The sequence below is a fragment of the Mus pahari genome, chromosome 11, assembly GCF_900095145.1.
Source record: "Mus pahari chromosome 11, PAHARI_EIJ_v1.1, whole genome shotgun sequence".
Lineage (NCBI taxonomy): Eukaryota > Metazoa > Chordata > Mammalia > Rodentia > Muridae > Mus > Mus pahari.
In genome coordinates this window covers 24,692,228-24,711,254 of record NC_034600.1, presented here as the reverse complement: position 1 = coordinate 24,711,254, position 19,027 = coordinate 24,692,228, and the positions used below count along the sequence as shown (strand labels likewise).

General features: G+C 45.4%; 1 protein-coding gene across 1 annotated transcript in view; it reads left to right on the top strand.

The window, feature by feature from the left end:
• The window catches only part of Bhmt (betaine--homocysteine S-methyltransferase), a 21,712-nt gene extending 8,899 nt beyond the window's left edge, over nt 1-12,813 (top strand). The window contains exons 3-8 of the mRNA XM_021208497.1: nt 2,240-2,358; nt 3,751-3,942; nt 4,283-4,430; nt 8,198-8,380; nt 9,587-9,815; nt 12,029-12,813. Coding sequence (XP_021064156.1) covers nt 2,240-2,358; nt 3,751-3,942; nt 4,283-4,430; nt 8,198-8,380; nt 9,587-9,815; nt 12,029-12,215 — 1,058 coding nt within the window. The 3' untranslated portion in view covers nt 12,216-12,813. The remainder of the gene's footprint in view (nt 1-2,239; nt 2,359-3,750; nt 3,943-4,282; nt 4,431-8,197; nt 8,381-9,586; nt 9,816-12,028) is intronic.
• Nucleotides 12,814-19,027: the final 6,214 nt, after the last annotated feature.

Here is a 19,027-nt window from a genome sequence, read left to right as displayed (position 1 = left end):
GAGGAGAGGAGAGGAGAGAGAGAGAATGAAAAAACAAATCAGTTTAAAGTAAAGAGATGTCATCAGTTATTTTGGATGGTTGCCCCATAGGAAACTCTATGAAAACAGACTTTCTGTGTTGTAGAACGTATATGTGTACATATGTGTGCGCGCGCGTGCGCGCGCACACACACACACACACACACACACACACACACACACACACACACACACACACGTCCTCTCTTCCCAGGTTCTTTTCATGGGTCTTCTGGAAATCCACCCATAGACTTTCTGGTGATAAATGATGCTATCCTAGTGCCTGGGATCCCAGTCTGCACTCAGTCTACACTCTTAACCGTTGTTCTAAGATTCCTCCCCACCCATGACAGCTCTGTGTGTGTGATAGACAGGAACTCCCCATGGGTTGTTTTCATTTGATTCCTGTGCTAATTAAAACAAGCTTTAAAGCTTAGATGTGTGTTTTAAGCTCCTTGCCTACTGAGAGCTAAAGTTTCCATGATTAAAATCATGAAAGGGTGGGTTTCAAGCTTGGGAAGCTATTTTCTAAAATACAGAAGTTTTGTTTTTTTGGTTTTTTTCTTGTTTGTCCATTCACTTAAAAATAGAAACACAGGTTTCTGTCTGAGTTCTAGGCACTCCACAGAGGCTCGGGTACAGCTCCAGCCTTAGCCTTTATGTTCTATGTCCAAGCTGTTTTCCAGGTCTCTGACATAGCTGCCCTTGACTGGGCTTTCTAGGCCCCTGACATTTCAGAATGCCCTGCAGAGCGCAGCAGGATTGCTGGATCCTTCCTTTGCCTGGCTAATTCCCTTGATAAAACAAACAGCAAGTTTCTCATTTTCTAAGATGAGTGTTTCCCATTTGTCTTAGCATGACAGTTCCCAGGAAGGCTGGAAACAAGAACCAACCAGGGAACCTTCAAAAGGACAAAAACAGGGGACTTGACGAGCTCCATAGGGTTAGAGGCAACACTTTAGAGCCCAGAGTTTGCTCTTTAAACTGAACATCCATAACTATATGGGAAACACTACTTTTTCAGCCATGAACGTGTTTGCTTTTGCCATTCATTCAGGGGCTTATAGTGGGAGCAGCGGCAGAAGCTGGAGTAGCAGCTGGGGCTCACATATCACAAGAAGAAGGCAAAGTGAATTCCCAACATGGGGAGAGTCCTTTTAAATCTCAAAACCGGCCCTCAGTGATACACTTCCTCCAACAGAGCCACACTTCTCAATCCTTCCTAAATAGTTCCACTGACTGGAAACCAAGTATTCAAACATGAGATTGTGTGTTTGTGTGTGTGTGTTTGGGGGGGGGGGAGCATTCTCAGTCAAACTGCCACGAGAGTCTTTCTCAAAAGAAGAAGAAAACAGAAGCCTTTCAGAAAGCACAAGGTTAGGGGAGGGAGCTACGGAAGAGTTGGGAGGGGTGACTGGGGGGGGGGGCAGTGAGCAGGATGTAAAGTGAATAAGCAAAAAAATAAAAATTAAATTAAATTAAAAACCAAGCAAAAAGCCACTGAGTCAATCCCAGCTCACACCTAAGACCCAGAGCCCCAACTGTGGGTACCAGGCTAGTAGGCCGCTCTAAGTCCTCTGCTCTAAGGCCCTCTTTTCAACTGTATTGCCTACCACCTTTCCAACATCTCTTCAATGTCCCATGTAGATTCTTGTCATGTTCCCCAGTGCCAAACCTGATGCCACTTTGTGTTGGCCAAAGCGGTTTGGACTGCAGGGACTGCTCTTCCTCACCTCTACCCAGTGAGAACCTGGACTCCTTCAGCTTGCAGCCCAATGGCTTCTCTTCCCGTTAGAGAGCGTCTTATGCAGAGCCCACCCACACGGTGCTTTGGTCAGATATCCTTGGGTGGATCATGACATTTTCCAAGGACAAGACAACAGATTGTTCCCCTCCTGCTAGTACCTTCCAAGATGAGCAAACTAAACCAAGAACACAGGGAGCTTGGCGGGTGGAGGGGATGCAGCACCATGAGCCCTCTCCTCTCTAATCACCCAGCTATCTAGTCATGACAGCTTTGGTGAAGGTTCCAGGAGACGGAGATTCCCCCCTCCATAGGCCCAGACAAGCTAATGACAAGCAGCTGGACCAGCCATTTGGTATTTGTTAACCCCTAAGTCTCAGAAAAGTGTTGCAGTTTGGTGGACGGATGAATGACATCATGGCTTTGCAGGTTGGTGGACGAATGAGTGATATCATGGCTTTGCTTGTGCTCTCTCAGTTCGACAGCTTCATCGGGAGTTCCTCAGAGCTGGATCTAACGTCATGCAGACCTTCACTTTCTATGCAAGCGAAGACAAGCTGGAAAACAGAGGAAACTATGTGGCAGAGAAGATTTCTGTGAGTACCACCCACCCACCAAGGCCACTACTTGTGAAGGTACCACAGACACTCCACCACCCAAGTTCCCACAGAGGGAAGCTGGAACTTTGTTCTTTTAGCAGAATAAGAGACATATGACTCAGGTTTGAGCTGCACTCTTTAGAATTAACAGGAAGGCATTGGTGAAGCAGATTAAATCGACAATGAGTCCCGTCTGCTCTTACACTGCTAAGCAAAATGGCATCTTTACAAGTCCATACATCTCCCTATGTTTCTGAGACAAGCTCTTATTATGCAGCCTGGCTGACCTGGAACTCACTGAGCTCTGCCTGCCTCTCTGCCTCCCAAGTGCTGTCATTAAAGGCATGCAGAGTACAGGGGAAGCAAGCTGAGCTGCAGTCGCTCCTACCATTGCCAAATCACTTGTCCATCAAGGCTGAGATCTGTCATATTTAAAATGAATTGGGAGATCTAAATTCCAAATCTAAATGACCTGAGGTGATGGGTGTGCTTGGTTTTTTTGTTTATTTTTTGTTTGGGTATTTGGGGGGTGATAGTGGGTTTGTTTGGCTTTGTTTTTTAAGGATAAGGGGGAGGATTTTGTGGTTGTCTGCAATGCGGAGGGTAGAGCCCAGTGCCTCATACATGCTAAGCAAGAGCCCTCCCCACAAGCTACACCCCAGACTAGGCAGGCTTGTTGGCCCCCTGTGTGCTCCTAGCCACTTAAGAGACTGAGGTAAGAGGATCCTTGAGTCCCGGCGTTACAGGCAACAGAATGAGACGCTGTCTCAGCACAAAGACACGCTGGCCTGGCTTGTGCGTGCTATGATCTTAGCACTTGGGAGGTGAAGGCAGGAGAACGGGGAGTTCAAGTACAGCCTGGACTGGATGAGACTTCATTTCAAAAAATAAAACAAACAGAAATGTCATTGTCCAGGCCAGCTCGATCTTAAATGTCTAAATGATTACCGGGTAGGTATTTATCGTGGGAGCAATGCACAGTAGTCATGAATTTGGTCATCATCCTAATTTAATTTTAGTCACATCAATCATAAAAGCTATTATTCATTGTCACCACAATTATTTTCTAAGTACTGACCTAAGAGCAGGTTGGCATTAGAAAATTCCAGATTAGTCTGTTTTGTGTAGAAACCATTGTCCTCTCACAGACTGTTGACAATGTGCTGCCACCTAGATATTACTCCTGCACCTACTGCGCTTCTCGTGGTAGGAGTGTAGCTTTACAGACTGCTAGACTCGATCAACCATTGGTCCACATAACCCTTGCTTCCTGGGGGGAAAAAAATGATGACGCTAAAAATAAAATTGAGAGGTAGGTGTGTTTGTAATAATTTCTTTTTCCAGTTTCACCTGTAAATTTAGACGTGTCCTCCCACTTACCCACTTTAGGGGCAGAAGGTCAACGAAGCTGCTTGTGACATTGCACGGCAAGTGGCTGACGAAGGAGACGCTTTGGTTGCCGGAGGTGTGAGCCAGACACCTTCATACCTTAGCTGCAAGAGTGAGATGGAAGTTAAAAAGATATTTCGCCAACAGCTAGAGGTGTTCATGAAGAAGAATGTGGACTTCCTCATTGCAGAGGTGAGCAAGGAGGATCCATTCAGACAGAACCCTTCCTTACTCTCAGGAAGCCGGCATGGGATGCAGTTCAAACCTCAAGGAGCGACAATATCTATTTAGCTTTCCAGATCTTTCCCCATCTCAGACCTCTGCAGCCTCTGACTCGGTTCACCTAACACAGCAGTTTTCAAATCTTTTGTCTTCTATTCACACTAAGAAACTGTCTCTTCCTTCTATTCTGGGTCAAAAACGCTTAGAAACGGAGTTATTACTAGACAGTTCCTCAAGTAATAATCGGATGGTATTCCTATCGTTTCGTGGGAAACGTGATTAAAGGTGTTCTGCCCTTCGCTGGTTTCAGTATTTTGAACATGTTGAAGAAGCCGTGTGGGCGGTGGAAGCCTTAAAAGCATCCGGTAAGCCTGTGGCAGCTACCATGTGCATCGGGCCCGAAGGAGATCTGCATGGCGTGTCCCCTGGAGAGTGTGCCGTGCGTCTAGTGAAAGCAGGTATGATAGATTTTCATCTGGTTGCCACTGGTGAAATGTTCAATATAACATAAAGGAAACACACACTGTTCATGTGTGCGAATGGGAGGGTGTGTTTGGCATTCGTGTGCACGTGTGGCGGTCTGAGGTAAACGTCAGGTGTCTCCCTCTAGCTTCACCTTACTTCTTAGGACAGGGTCGCTCACTGAGCCTAGAGCTCACAGATTGGCTAGGCTGGCCTCGCCCCTGAGCTCCCCAAATCCACTTCTCTGTCTTGACCTCACAGTACCGGGACTATCCGTGTGTGCTGCTATGCCCAGCTTTTTGTGTGGGTGCTCGGAATCTGAACTTAGGACCCACTTAGCCATCTCACCATAAATGTATGTTTGTTGTTGTTGTTGTTGTTTTGTTTTGTTTTTTTCTGAGACAGGGTTTCTCTGTATAGTCCTGGCTGTCCTGGAACTCACTCTGTAGACCAGGCTGGCCTCGAACTCAGAAATCCACCTGCCTCTGTCTCCCGAGTGCTAGGATTAAAGGCATGCACCACCACTGCCCGGCAAATGTATGTTTTTAAGGGACAGTAAAATGTCATTCTTGGCCGGGCATGGTGGCACACGCCTTTAATCCTAGCACTCAGGAGGCAGAGGCAGGCGGATTTCTGAGTTCGAGGACAGCCAGGGCTACACAGAGAAACCCTGTCTGGAAAAACAAAAACAAAAACAAAAACAAAAAGATGTCATTCTTGAATCCCAAGCCACATATGCACGGCAGCCCTGTGAAAAAGGGTAGTCAGACATGCTGGAGGGTTAATGCTTAGAAAAAAGAAGAATGTTTGGGAAAGACAACAGAAATGATATGAGAAGCTGTGTTTTACTTAAACATGTCTCAAGTCGAGGCTCTTTAAACATTAATAACTTCAGAGTTGGTTGTCTCCTTGGCAAAGCTTTTCTTTTCTCATGGGCTAGGTTGCTTTGCTTCGTGTAATTGGTATAATAAATCAAAAGAAACTTTGATATGAAATACTGACCACCTAATATATCTTTTTATCCAATTTCTCTTCCTCACATTGGGTTTCATTTCAATTAGGGAAAAGTCACAGGCTGTTTTCTAAACTGTCGCATTTTAAATCCAAGTTATAACTCAGTGTCAGGGGAAGAGGGGACACACTCGGTGAACTAAAGACACATTGGTGATTTGTTTAATTTATAGTTTTTATCCACCTCTTGATTTTCCATAAAAAAATCTGTTTCATACTTGCCATTAACAGTAACAAATATTTGTATTTAGGAAGAAAATTGTATAATCCTAATTTTTATGGGAACTATAAAATGAGAGGGGATGAGTTAGCTGTCTTCAAGATCAGTGGGGACTCTATCATTTGCTGTGTAATTGGCAGGTGGGCTGGGCCTGCCGGTAGCCCTCTCCCATCATTCTGCTGGCCTTTTGTATCCTGTGCTCCAATTATAGGTAGCCTCATTTACAGCATTCATCTGTTTACAATCACCCTCACTAGACTAACATGCATGAAGGTGAAGATTAGGTCTGCTTGGCTCAGCCCTGAGCATCTGTGTGGTACAGTGCCGAGCACATCACAGATCTTTAACAGCACCTGTCTAATAAACCCAGTCCCTCTTCCAATGCTTAGCTCGAATTCTACCTCCATGAATCTGATGTGCGTATCCCTAGTCCCTAAAACACATCACTTTCTAATTACACAACACATTTAAAACACCTTTTTCCATGTGTGAAAATGTTGGTAGGTCAGATGTATTTAGATGACGCCACACTAAACTTGTGCATGGATCTCCACTGTAGGCTTCTCAGAGTCTTTAGCATGTTCTTGTATCTTCTTATACAAGGAGATGTGGATGAATAGCCACTAACATAATTCATCATAAAACCGTACGTTCATGGGCCAAATCTTGGCAAGCCCTGAGCTAAAATATAAAGTCTGTGATGTCAGAGAGCAAATTCTATTTACATTTCCTCTTACAAGGAACCCTACATCTATCAAGTATCTAATTAATAGCCAATATATAATTAATCAGTATAATTAAAATTAAGGAAAGAGAAACTATGGGTGCTCCACATTCAAAATCAAAGTCAAAAGGTCAAGATGCAGATGAGAATGGGTGTGGTCCACACCTGTAACCCCCATCCTGGGAAGGCTACAGCAGGGGGATTGAATAGTTTGAGGTCAGCCTGGGCTACAGCGTGAGACTCAGTCCCACAAAAACTCCAAGTGAAGATGTTAGGTGAGCGGAGGTAGGATCTCCCTCACAGAGCCTGAAAGCTATCGGTTAGGTTAGGCAGGAGGCCAGCAAGCTGCTGGGATTGGCCTGGCTCCATCACCCCACGACAGACACCCAGTGCTGTGCTCACAGGCTTGCAAGGTGATGCCAGCAGGTTGGCACCGAGGATTTGAACTCAGATCCTCCGACTTTCACAGTTCTCACCGAGCCAGCTCCCCCAACTCTTTACTGAAAGTTCTTAAGTTCAAAAAGAAGAAAGAGGAGGGCAGAACTGTGCCAGGCATGGTGGCGCACGACTTTAATCCCAGCACTCGGGAGGCAGAGGCAGGTGGATTTCTGAGTTCGAGGCCAGCCTGGTCTACANAGTGAGTTCCAGGACAGCCAGGGCTATACAGAGAAACCCTGTCTCGAAAAACCAAAAAAAAAAAAAAAAGAAAGAAAGAAAGAAAAAAGAGGGCAGAACTGTTAGCAGCATCCTGTCTCTCTCTTCAAATCTACTGGATGACAACATTTCCAAAGCCATACCTAACGACAGTCACATCACAGTTGGGTATCCTGGCTCCAGACACAGTTAAACACATAATGACCACACACATCTTTTTAAAAACTGAGATATCTAAGACATATTTCGTCTCATTAACTCAAACGTGACAACAACAGACTTCAGAAGAACACATTAAGGTGCCAGCTCTGTTCTGCCTCTGGTCTGGGAGGCTGACACGCCAACGAGCATTTTGATTGATAGGTGTTAAAAAGATTAGACACTTCAAGTTAAAGGAGTTTTTTGAGATTTTTGGTTTTTTGAGACAGGGTTTCTCTGTGTAGCCCTAGCTGTCCTGGAACTCACTTTATAAACCAGGCTGGCCTCGAACTCAGAAATCCACCTGCGCCTGCCTCCTGAGTGCTGGGATTAAAGGCGTGCGCCGCCATGCCTGGCTGAGATATTTTTCAAATCACTAATCCTAGTCACAAAATTCTCTTGATAACAAACCAAAAAAAAAAAAAACAAAAACAACAACAACAAAAACAAAAAAAGCCTTTCCCTAAATAACTTTCTGTTGCTTGGCCCAAGGGGCCTTTGTGAACTTACTGAACACGCCTGGTGAGAGAGCGTGTTTATTCTGGCCTTGGATGACCAGCATAATGCTAAACACAGGTGCAATCCAGCAGCTGGGAGCACTGAAAAATCACAGTGCTTGCCACAGAATGTCACATGATGAAAAACTGACTGCTGAAACTTGAGGGGGAAAAAAAAAACCCTCTAATGATGATTTAAAAGAAAAAAAAAAAAAAGATGGACAACCCAATGCGCTTAAGTGACACTTCAATTTTACCAGACTCTTCTGAGCACTTTTCTCAGAAAACATTTCCTGGCTGCTCTGGACTGTTCTTCCTCACAGGTGACAGGTTCTGTGACGGCCAAACGCTGTCTTTCAGTTCTCGCTGAGACAAGCTTCTGATGGTGACGGGAGCATGGAACCTGCCAGAATCTGGTGTCCCCCACACACACACACTAACGTGCCCCCTCACTTCCAGGCGCCTCCATTGTCGGTGTGAACTGCCACTTCGACCCCAGCGTCAGCTTACAGACTGTGAAGCTCATGAAGGAGGGTTTGGAGGCTGCGCGGTTGAAAGCTTACCTGATGAGCCAGCCCCTGGCCTACCACACCCCTGACTGTGGCAAACAGGGGTTTATTGATCTCCCAGAATTCCCCTTTGGTAAGACAGACCTTATTATAAATTGTCTCAATATCTTTGCTTGAGAAATTTCAAATGAATTTATATAGCCAGAGAGATGTTATCGCCGGAGAGAAACCGCTGTGCATGTCAGCTCTTGCCCCCGAGTTTCTGACCCTGTAGTCAAAACTCCCCTTATTAGGTAGTGGAAGGACAAACAGAACCACTAAGGGGAACTACAACAACCATGAACTTAAGTGTGAAACCAGAGGGGACAACCAGGGAGTCGTGCCTTAGAGGTGACGAAAAGCTGCCCTCTGTGGTGGGCTCATCTGAAAGAGAGCTCGTCCTGGTCCTACCTCTGTTGCTGAAGTGTGTGACCTTAGGAAATAGCCTTTCATCCTTATTTATCTTTTTTTTTTAAAGTTTTATTTATTATATCTAAGTACACTGTAGCTGTCTTCAGTCACACCAGAAGAGGACGTGAGATCTCATTTCGGATGGTTGTGAGCCACCATGTGGTTGCTGGGATTTGAACTCAGGACCTTTGGAAGAGCAGTCAGTGCTCTTAACTACTGAGCCATCTCTCCAGCCCCCTTATTTATCTTTTTAATCACAAAAATAAGATTAAATTATTTCCAAAACCCTATTCCCTCTTAAGATATTTTATGTTAATTGTATATGTGTGTGTATACATGTGCATGTTTACATGTATTCATGTGTTTACATGCAGCGGCCAGAGAAGGGCATCAAATATCCTGCTCTCTCACTTTCTACCTTCCTTAAAGATTTATTTTTAATTATGTATGTGTGTGCGTCTGTGTGTGTGTGTGTGCACATGTGTGTCTGTGTGTGCACATGTGTGTCTCTGTGTGTGTGCACATGTGTGTCTCTGTGTGTGTGCACATGTGTGTCTGTGTGTGCACATGTGTGTCTGTGTGTGTCTGTGTGTGCACATGTGTGTCTGTGTGCACATGTGTGTCTGTGTGTGCACATATGTGTGTGCACATGTGTGTCTGTGTGTGCCTGTAGAGTCCAGATCTGGACTGAAGCTATAGACTGTTTGTGAGCCGCCCAGCATGGTCCCAACACAGGTCCCCGTGTCTGAGCAGCAAGTGATCGTATTCGCTTAGCTATCTCTCCAGCCCTTTGTTGTCGTCGTTGTTTTGTTGTTGTTGGGATTGTTTGTCTGTCTGTTTGTTTGTTTTATATATAAAAAGAACTCAGACATAATATTGTTTATTCCAGGATTGGAACCCAGAGTTGCCACCAGATGGGATATTCAAAAATACGCCAGAGAGGCCTACAACCTGGGGGTCAGGTACATTGGCGGCTGCTGCGGATTTGAGCCCTACCACATCAGGGCGATTGCAGAGGAGCTGGCCCCAGAGAGGGGGTTTTTGCCACCGGCCTCAGAGAAACATGGCAGCTGGGGAAGTGGCTTGGACATGCACACCAAACCCTGGATCAGAGCAAGGTCAGTACCTCCCACTCCCACTGCTTCCCCGATGTCCAAGTCAAAGGTCCCTTTCCACTTCCGGTCTAACTCCTCCACAGTCTTTACCAGAGCTGCTTCTAAAGCATCGGCCCAGATGGCTTATGCAGAGGGTTAAGATATATTGCAATTTAAATAGCACGCAAGTGTGAGTCTGTGTTCCAGGAAGGCACAGTCCACGAGGTGTCCACTCATGCTGACTTTTAAAGAGTGAAGCAGGGCGTGGTGGCACATGCCTTGAATCTCAACACTGGGGAAGTAGGGTAGGTGAATCCCTGAGTTTGAGGCCAACTTGATCTACCGAGTGAGTTCCAGGATAGCCAGGGCTATACAGAGAAACCTTGCTTTAAAAAAAAAAAAAAAAAAAGAGTTGAGTATAACTCAGGCCTGGGGCAGTTCGGTGGGAGAGAGGTTTTATGATACATAGCAAAGCTTGAGAAATAAGCTCCCAGCAGCATTTAATTGAGTGTAGCATTGCATTAATAATTTATATTAATGCTATATGTTTTGCATCACAATTTTCAGAGCTGGAAATGAGGTTTTTGGTATAATAGGCAAGATCTCTCCTCATAGTTCACACTCCACTGGGGGAGATGAACAAGGAAATACCTCTGGTACTGGGCTAGGCACCAACAACTAGGAACCTCTGACTTCTGACTCCGAGAGTCTCACAGGGACGAATGGCTCACAAAATCAATGCTTGGCATGGTGTTCCACACTTGTAATCCCAGTACTTCAGGCATGGGAAAGAAGAAGCAGGGAGTTCAAGGCCAGCCTCGGCTACATAGTGAGTCTGAGTCCAGCATGGTCTACATGGGACACACACTTATAATAAAAAGGGAAAAGCAACAAGAGGAAAATAAAGGCATTATAGTACATTATTCTACAGCTTGTGAGAAGTGAAGAAGTGACTCTGTGCCAACCAGGACAACATCTTAGAATAGGGGCTCTTGAAAGCTGGATTAAGAAAGCTAAATAGGATCCCACCAGGTAGAAAAGGAGGACGGGCACCCCAGTCCCCAAAGAGTTAACCTAAAAGACAGAGAAATAGATAAGGAAATTCAGATGACATGGTGAGCTTCAAGTACAGAGAGATGCGCAGCAGTGTGGGCTCTGAGCTAACAGTCTATGGCAGCAAAAGGCAGAGGGGGAAGCTGTGGCCAGAGCTGAAGTCCGAAGGATAAGTTACATTGTCAGGCAAAAGAGCAGCCTCTGATGGGAGGTACCAAGAGGAGGAGGGAGGGAGGGAGGGTTATAAGTCTGAGAGTGGAGACAGTTTCATAGAAAGCAGACTCCAGGACTAGCAGGGGTAGGTCCATCTTCAGTGTGCTCACTGGTGTGTGACCTCATTCCCAAGGTGATGGGGAGCCTAGGGCAAGGGAGATTTTCAGGAGTCTAGTAGATGTAAGAGCCAGTGTAGATGCTTTCTAGATGGGCTACCAGACCTGATGAGGCCTGAAGCAGGAGGAGACAGTGACAGTATAACAAAGTTGGATGGAGGCAGTGCCCAGCCACAGAGGCCAACTTGTCTCCAGACAAGTTCAGATGTGGTTGGAGGGAGAGAGCTGCAGAAGAACAGAGGGGTGGGTATGATCAATGTATGTCACACACGTGTGAGAGTGTCATAGAGAATACACATACACATACCACACATACACAGAGGAGAGAGAGCCATATTGAACACACACACATATGAGAGTGCCACAGCGAACACACACACACACACACACACACACATGAAAGCACCATCATGAAGCACATGATTCCCACAATTAATACATTCTAATAAAAGTTCTCTGTGTAGCCTGGCTGTCCTGGAGCTCACTCTGTAGCCCAGGCTAGTCTCACACTCACAGATCTCCGCCTGCCCCTGCCTCCTAAGGGCTGGGATTAAAAGTGTGCACCACCACCACCCAGCTAATACAAGATTTTAAAATGTGGCCAGGACACCAGGACAGAAAGGTTGTATATATTGGATAGAAGATATCCTGATTCTAAATTTTAGGCTTTTAATCTCTATGCTTGGGTTCAAAAGAGCCCTAAAGGTCTAAGTGGTGGAATGCCTCAATCTGGATTAGAAAGCACATATTCATAGCCAGATTTTCAGAGACCGATAAAGGCTCTGAGGGTGTTCTGGAGAGCCTGTGTGTGCTGTGGGTGTATCGTGGATCCTGATGCGTGTTTGGTTTCCACAGGGCCAGAAAGGAATACTGGCAGAATCTGCGAATAGCTTCCGGCAGGCCGTACAACCCTTCAATGTCCAGGCCAGATGCTTGGGGCGTGACCAAGGGAGCAGCCGAGCTGATGCAGCAGAAGGAGGCCACTACTGAGCAGCAGCTGAGGGAGCTCTTTGAAAAACAAAAATTCAAGTCCGCACAGTAGCCACAGGGCAACGGTTTTGGGGTAAACTCCTCCGTGTCTGGGCCACGGTGTGTACCCGGAAGGAAAAGGCGGCTGAAAGTCAGCGTTTGCGTTCATACCAGCCGACACCCATGATTGGTGCTAGTTAGACATAATGGAATCCCAAGTAATAGCATTTTACAGTTACGAAACTATGTTTTAGGAATTTACTTAGAAGCAAAGGAAGGAAAAGTCCATGGTAAACCCTGAACAGATTTTCTAAGTATCTGCCATGTAGCAGGGTTACAGAAGTCACTGCGGCAAAGAGAAAGCCACCCAGATGTCAATCCCATTTCAGGTAGGAGTGTAGGACACGAACCACCACAAGTGACATAGTAACTACTCAGGGACCATATCATAAATGACATAGCAACCAACTTTACCTAAGGTGCTTCTAGCAGTGGATCCTAAGATCTTTTGAGCATGACCCTTAGAGAGAAACATCGTATGCACCAGCCCTGTAAAACTTAACATATAACCACAAAGAAGAGACAAAGGATCCACTCTGGGGTTTTCTGTTCTGTCTGCTTCCATTCCATTTCATTAATAAAAACGTGCTGGTTGAAAACATTCAAGACAATTTTTTTTGTGGCCCATTAATGGTCTCGACTATTGCTGTGGTAAATGTATTCGTATAGAAAAATCAGTCATACGGGACTAGTTGTTAAACATCCAGACCACGGAGTCCTGTTGTGAGAATCCCAGTGTTCTCTCCATTCCCAGACTCACCCTGACCACAAGACACACAGGCATGCTGAGGAGAGACGACGGGAGCAGAAGGTAACCCTCTATGCTGCTCAAAACTGGGCCCACTGAAGTGCTCCAGTGAACCAGACAGTTGTGAAGCACTTTGGTAGCTTAAAAAATAATAAATAGGGCTGGAGAGATGGCTCAGCGGTTAAGAGCACTGACTGTTCTTCCGAAGGTCAAGAGTTCAAATCCCAGCAACCACATGGTGGCTCACAACCATCTGTAATGAGATCCGATGCCCTCTTCTGGTGTGCCTGAAGACAGCTACAGTGTACTTACATATAATAAATAAATCTTAAAAAATAATAATAATAAATAAATAAATAAATATGTAGCCAAGTGTGGCAGTTATATTTGACAGGAGTTTCTTTTTTTGTTTGTTTGGTTTTGGTTTTGTTTTTTTGTTTTTCGAGACAGGGTTTCTCTGTGTAGCCCTGGATATCCTTTGTAGACCAGGCTGGCCTCAAACTCAGAAATCTGCCTGCCTCTGCCTCCCGATTAAAGGCGTGCACCACCATGCCTAGAGCAGTAATTCTCAACCTTGTGGGCCATGACCCTTGTGGAGATCGAATGATCCTTTCACTAGGGTTGCATATTAGATACCCTGCATATCAGATATTTACATTGCAACTCATAACAGTATCAAAATTACAGTTATGAAGTAGCAATGAAATAATTTTATAGTTAGGGGTCACCAAACATGAAGAACTGCAGCATTAGGAAGGTGTGGGACTGTGAAAGGCAGCCTATTTTCTGGTCGAGCTAGGTTTAAACCCCAGAGACCCAGCAGATGAATCTGCAAGGGACAGAAGGCCTGTTCGCCATGCTCCCAGACACTAGGCTCCTGACACAAGGCCCCAGCACCATAATTCTGTGGCCATCAGTCAAGTAGGCTGTCCGGACTCCACCCCCACAGTTACCTTGCAACAGCCAGGTAGGCCAGCCCACTATAAAAGGAGCTGTTTGTCCCCTCCTCTCCCTCTTTTTTTTTTTTTTTTTTTTTTATTTTTTTTTTTTTTTTATTTTTTTTAAGACAACATTTCTCTGTTTAGCCCAGTCACTCCAGAAGAGGGCATCAGATCTTGTTATGGGTGGTTGTGAGCCACCATGTGGTTGCTGGGATTTGAACTCTGCACCTTTGGAAGAGCAGTTGGGTGCTCCGCTGAGCCATCTCACCAGCCCCCCTCCTCTCCCTCTTGCTCTCCCTCTCTACACATGGCAATGGCTTGGCCTCTACTTCTCTACTCTTCTCCCTCTCTCTGCCTTTCTACAATAAACACTTTAAAATCATGGACTTTCTCTTCCCATCAGGCTTCGCTGTGCTGGAGCAATGGAGCAGATCTTAACATAAAGAGACTCACATCTAACCTCCTGCCAGGAAGCCTCTCTGTAAGGCCTCTCACCCTGTGGTGACCAGCGGGAGCTCGCTCTTCCTGCCCAGAGCCCACCTGTGGGCCCACACTCTGATCTCAGTTCTTCTGCTGCATACAGCACAGTCTGGGATGTCCTCTATGTGGACTGGGACCCCTGAGCCAATCCCAGTAGCTCCGCAGGGACCCCAGACTATGCCTTCCCCCACCCCGAAGCAGGATCCTGAGCGGGGGTCCTGCAGCTTCTCATAGCCCGGGTGGAGTGGGGTCCACAGTGCAGTCAGACTTGCCACCTCGCCCTGGGTCAGATGTGGGACCCCATTTATTAACCCACAGGAAGGTTGAGATCCTCTGTGCTGGAGGAACAGAAGAGAATGAATCTCTATTTATTATGAAGAGTTTTTATTAAAGTCGTCCATGATTTGCTACAGTGATTTACAGGCTGTGGTCTGGCTAGTCCAACAATGCGTGTCTCCCAACAGGAAGTCTACAAGGCTGTGGTCTGGCTAGTCCAACAATGCGTGTCTCCCAATAGGAAGTCCACAAGGCTGGAGAATATCTCACCTGGTCTTCAGTATACATTAGAATCCTAAAGAACTTGGTTCTACCCTCGAAGGAATGGCTCCAATGAACCTGTCAATGAGAGTGAGGACAAGCAAGCCAAAAGCAAACGATTCCTTCTCCTCCCACGCATGTGTGTGTGTGTGTGTGTGTGTGTGTGTGTGTGTATGTATATGTATGTATATATATATATGTATATGTATATAGGAAAATATATATATATATATATATATATATATATATATATACCTACAGGAATGTACCAGGTGTGTCTGTGCCTGTGATTCGTGTGCCTGCTTGGGTTTTAATCAGTTCCAGATATAAGGTTAACAACTAGGATTAGACATCATAGTGGCTTGTGCATTTGTTCACAGCACTCAAGGTGCTGAGATTGTGAGTTCAAGACCAGCCTGGTGCCCTTATCAAGTTCCAAGTCATCTGGGGCTACATAGTGAGACCCTGTCTCAAAAAATAAGTAAATAAAGAAATTAAAAGACATGGCTGGAGAGATGGCTCAGTGGTTAACAGAATATACTTCTCTTTCAGAGGGCCAGACTTACCGATATGTGGGCAGGTGTACAGCCATCTACCGGAGCAAAAGTAGCTTTACTGGGGCCATATCCCTAAAGAAAACTGATTCTCCCACAGAAGGCATCCATTGCCAATACCTCTTCAGCTAGGGGTGGGACTTCATGAGTCCCTCCCACACTCACACTAGGAGTTTTGGCTGGATTGATCTTATGCAGGTCTTCCACACATGATCACAACTATTGTAAAGGAATATGTGCCATCACCTGTTGTGTCCAGAAACCACTGCTGTGCTAACTAGTTTTATGTGAACACAATACACGCTAGTCATTTGGGAGGAGGGAGCCTGGACCGAGAGAGTGCCCCCACCAGATTGGCCTGTGGGCAAGCCCAAGGGGTATTTTCTTTTCCGATTATTGATGTGGGAAGGCCCAGCCCACTGTATGTGGTCCCAACCCTGGACAGTGGTCCTGGGATATATAAGAAAGAAAACTGAGCAAGCCAGTGTTCTGGCATGGCTTCTGCATCAGTTCCTGCCTCTATCTTCCTGCCTTGAGTTCCTGTCCAGACTTCCCTAGATGTCTAATCCTTTCCTTTCCAGATTGCTTCTGAGCATGGCCTTTTGTCACAGCAGTGGAAATCCTAACTAAGGGCTGGAGAGATGGCTCAGTGGTTAAGAGCGCTGACTGTTCTTCAAGAGGTCCTGAGTTCCATTCCCAGCAACCACATGGTGGCTTACAAACATCTGTAATGGGATCTGATGCCCTCTTCTGATGTGTCTGATGACAGCTACAGTATACTCATAACTAAAATTTAAAAAAAGAAAAAGAAAAAGAAAAAGAAAAAAATCCTAGCTAAGCCACACTGTTTCCTGGTACCACCTCCAGTTCTTATAGTCTTTCCACACCCTGTTTCCTGATGATACCTGAGTCTTAGGGAGAAGGGAGTGAGATGTGTTACTCTGGGACTGAATACTCCACAATCCAACCAGAAAATGACTGGCTACTCTCCCAGAATTCATGCTACCTTTGCTCCAGTGGTGGTGGTGGGGGGGGAGGGAACACCTGACCTTGCCAGGCCAGTTTGTTACTGTAGTTCAACACTGTAGCTCTTTTCAGCTGTTAAAAGAAGCAGCTGTCATTTGTATGCTCCGGCCTTTGCCCCTCCCCACGCCTGCACCTAATAACATCCTAGCAGAACTTACTGCGCTCAGTGGATGTTAAAAAGACCGCATGAAGCAGGCAGTGGTGACGCACGCCTTTAATCCCAGCACTTGGGAGGCAGAGGCAGGCAGATTTCTGAGTTCGAGGTCAGCCTGGTCTACAAAGTGAGTTCCAGGACAGCCAGGGCTGTACAGAGAAACCCTGTCTCAAAAAAACCAAAAAAAACAAAAAACAAAAACTTGTAATGAAAAAGATTTTTAAACAAACAAAAACANAAAAAAAAAAAAATGAGAGGGGAAAGTGGTGGTGGGGATATGGGGATATGGGAGGAGCTGGAAGGGAGTGGACTGTGCATACAATTTTCAAACAATAAAAAAGACAAATGAGACATGAGACTGTTTTGATTCTACTTGACTCCTTGTGGCTCTGTAATTCTAGTCCTGTACAAAATCTCTATACCTCAATGTCTCCAGCTATGAAAAATTGCAGCACCATTTACTTCATTGGAATGCTAGGATATTAAAACAGATAGTGTGTTTGAAGGGAAAAGAAACTTGTAGAATTTTCTAGCAATTAATCCCCTGCTCCCAGAACACAGAGCTAATGCACTGAGAGCCCAACCTGGTTTTCTTTGCCAACTGCTATCTTCTATCTCTCTTACAGTCTCAGAGCAAGCTCAGGATTTTTCCATCTCGGATGACAGAAAGGCTACTGGACTTCCAGATGTCTTACACTGAAAAATGTATTTCCCTTTAATATCCTTTCCAGAACTTTATTACAGCACAAAATATTATAGCCTTTCATCATTCTTATATCCTTTGATTTAAAAAATGTCATCAGAAGGACTGATTTTGGTTAAGCTATTCTTGAACTGTATATCAGCACTGTCTCCTAGTGGTGAGCTTCTTCATTTGACTTTAAAAATATATATTCAGTCTCTCCTCCAAGCGCACATTGCTTCCAGAACTCCTGTTCATTAAAAGGGAAGGCTCCATTTAAGGCCTAAGAGTTTATTTGAGTTAAGTAGATGTTCCTTTTCAATAAAGATTTTGTTTTGTTTTGTTTTGTTTTTCGAGACAGGGTTTCTCTGTATAGCACTGGCTGTCCTGGAACTTACTTTGTAGACCAGGCTGGCTTCGAACTAAAAAATCCGCCTTCCTCTGCCTCCCAAGTGCTGGGACTAAAGGCGTGCGCCACCACCACCCGGCGATTATTATTATTATTATTATTATTTTAAGATGGAATCAGAGCCCAAGGTAGCTTAGACATCAAAGTACAAACGCTCCCTTTTATGGGCAGATGCCCTTAGGCAAGATGCCGAGTCAGGAAGCGCTCCTTGCGAGTCCAGGGCTGCCAAGAAGGATGGGGTGGTTAACTTAGCCTCTTAGGAGAATGGAGCCAGAACAGTTGGTTCCCGAAGCTAAGGAGACATCCTCGACCCGGGAAAATAAAAATCCTTGGAGTTATTCGGATTCGCCATAAACTGAATAAACTTTTCAGAGTATGGCACTTCTTCAAACTTCAGCAAAAACACATTTGCACAGGACAGACAAGCAAACGCCTCCCCTGGAAAATGAGACCTGGACTGAACAAATAAAAAACTTCAGTTCCCAATGTCCCCAGATGGGGGCAGCAGCTCACCAGCAGGGAATACCTGAAAAGCCCTAGCTTTGCTTTGAAGAGCTATTTCATAGATTCATGTTACTTGGCAGAAGTGTCTGTATTCCTTTTTGTTTTGGTCAGTTTCTTTTCCTAGTCCTAAGACATGTGAATCTTTGGATAACATCCAGGACAGCTAACCCAGCAAGAAAAGCCTTATATGTCTCCAACCAGATTCCCTAGAATTCTCCCCCGCTGTGAGCACACTCACGTGCTTATCAACTTTACAGATTGTTTTCCCAAATAGCCACCGTTACTGAACAGCATGCCCTCAGCCACTCTGGACGTCCCGCGAGCTGCCTACCAAAGCAATAAAGAAGGAAAATAGAAGCACCCGTGAGCTGCCTCAGGAGTAAGCGCGCACGATCTTGTGTTAAAGATCTACCAGATCTACTTGAGACTCTTTCTCAAGTTTCTCAACATCTTCCTAATGAATGTTCAGCATCTTAAAAACAGCAAAACATCGAAGACATTCAAATGCAAGGATTTGTCACAAAGGCAATAGGTAGGGCAGGACACCCGCGACACCGGAGAGAAGGAACAGCCCCCAAATGTTTCTGGTTTCAAAGCACTCTGTCGGCCTTGGAGACTGAACAAACGAAGGGAGTAGAAAATGAAGGAGACAGAGGTCATTGTTGTACTGCTGTGAGCTACAGACATAGTGCCAACCCTGTGGAGCACAGCTGAGAGAGAGAGAGAGAGAGAGAGAGAGAGAGAGAGAGAGAGAGAGAGAGAGAGAGAGAGAGAGAGAGAGAGAGAGAGA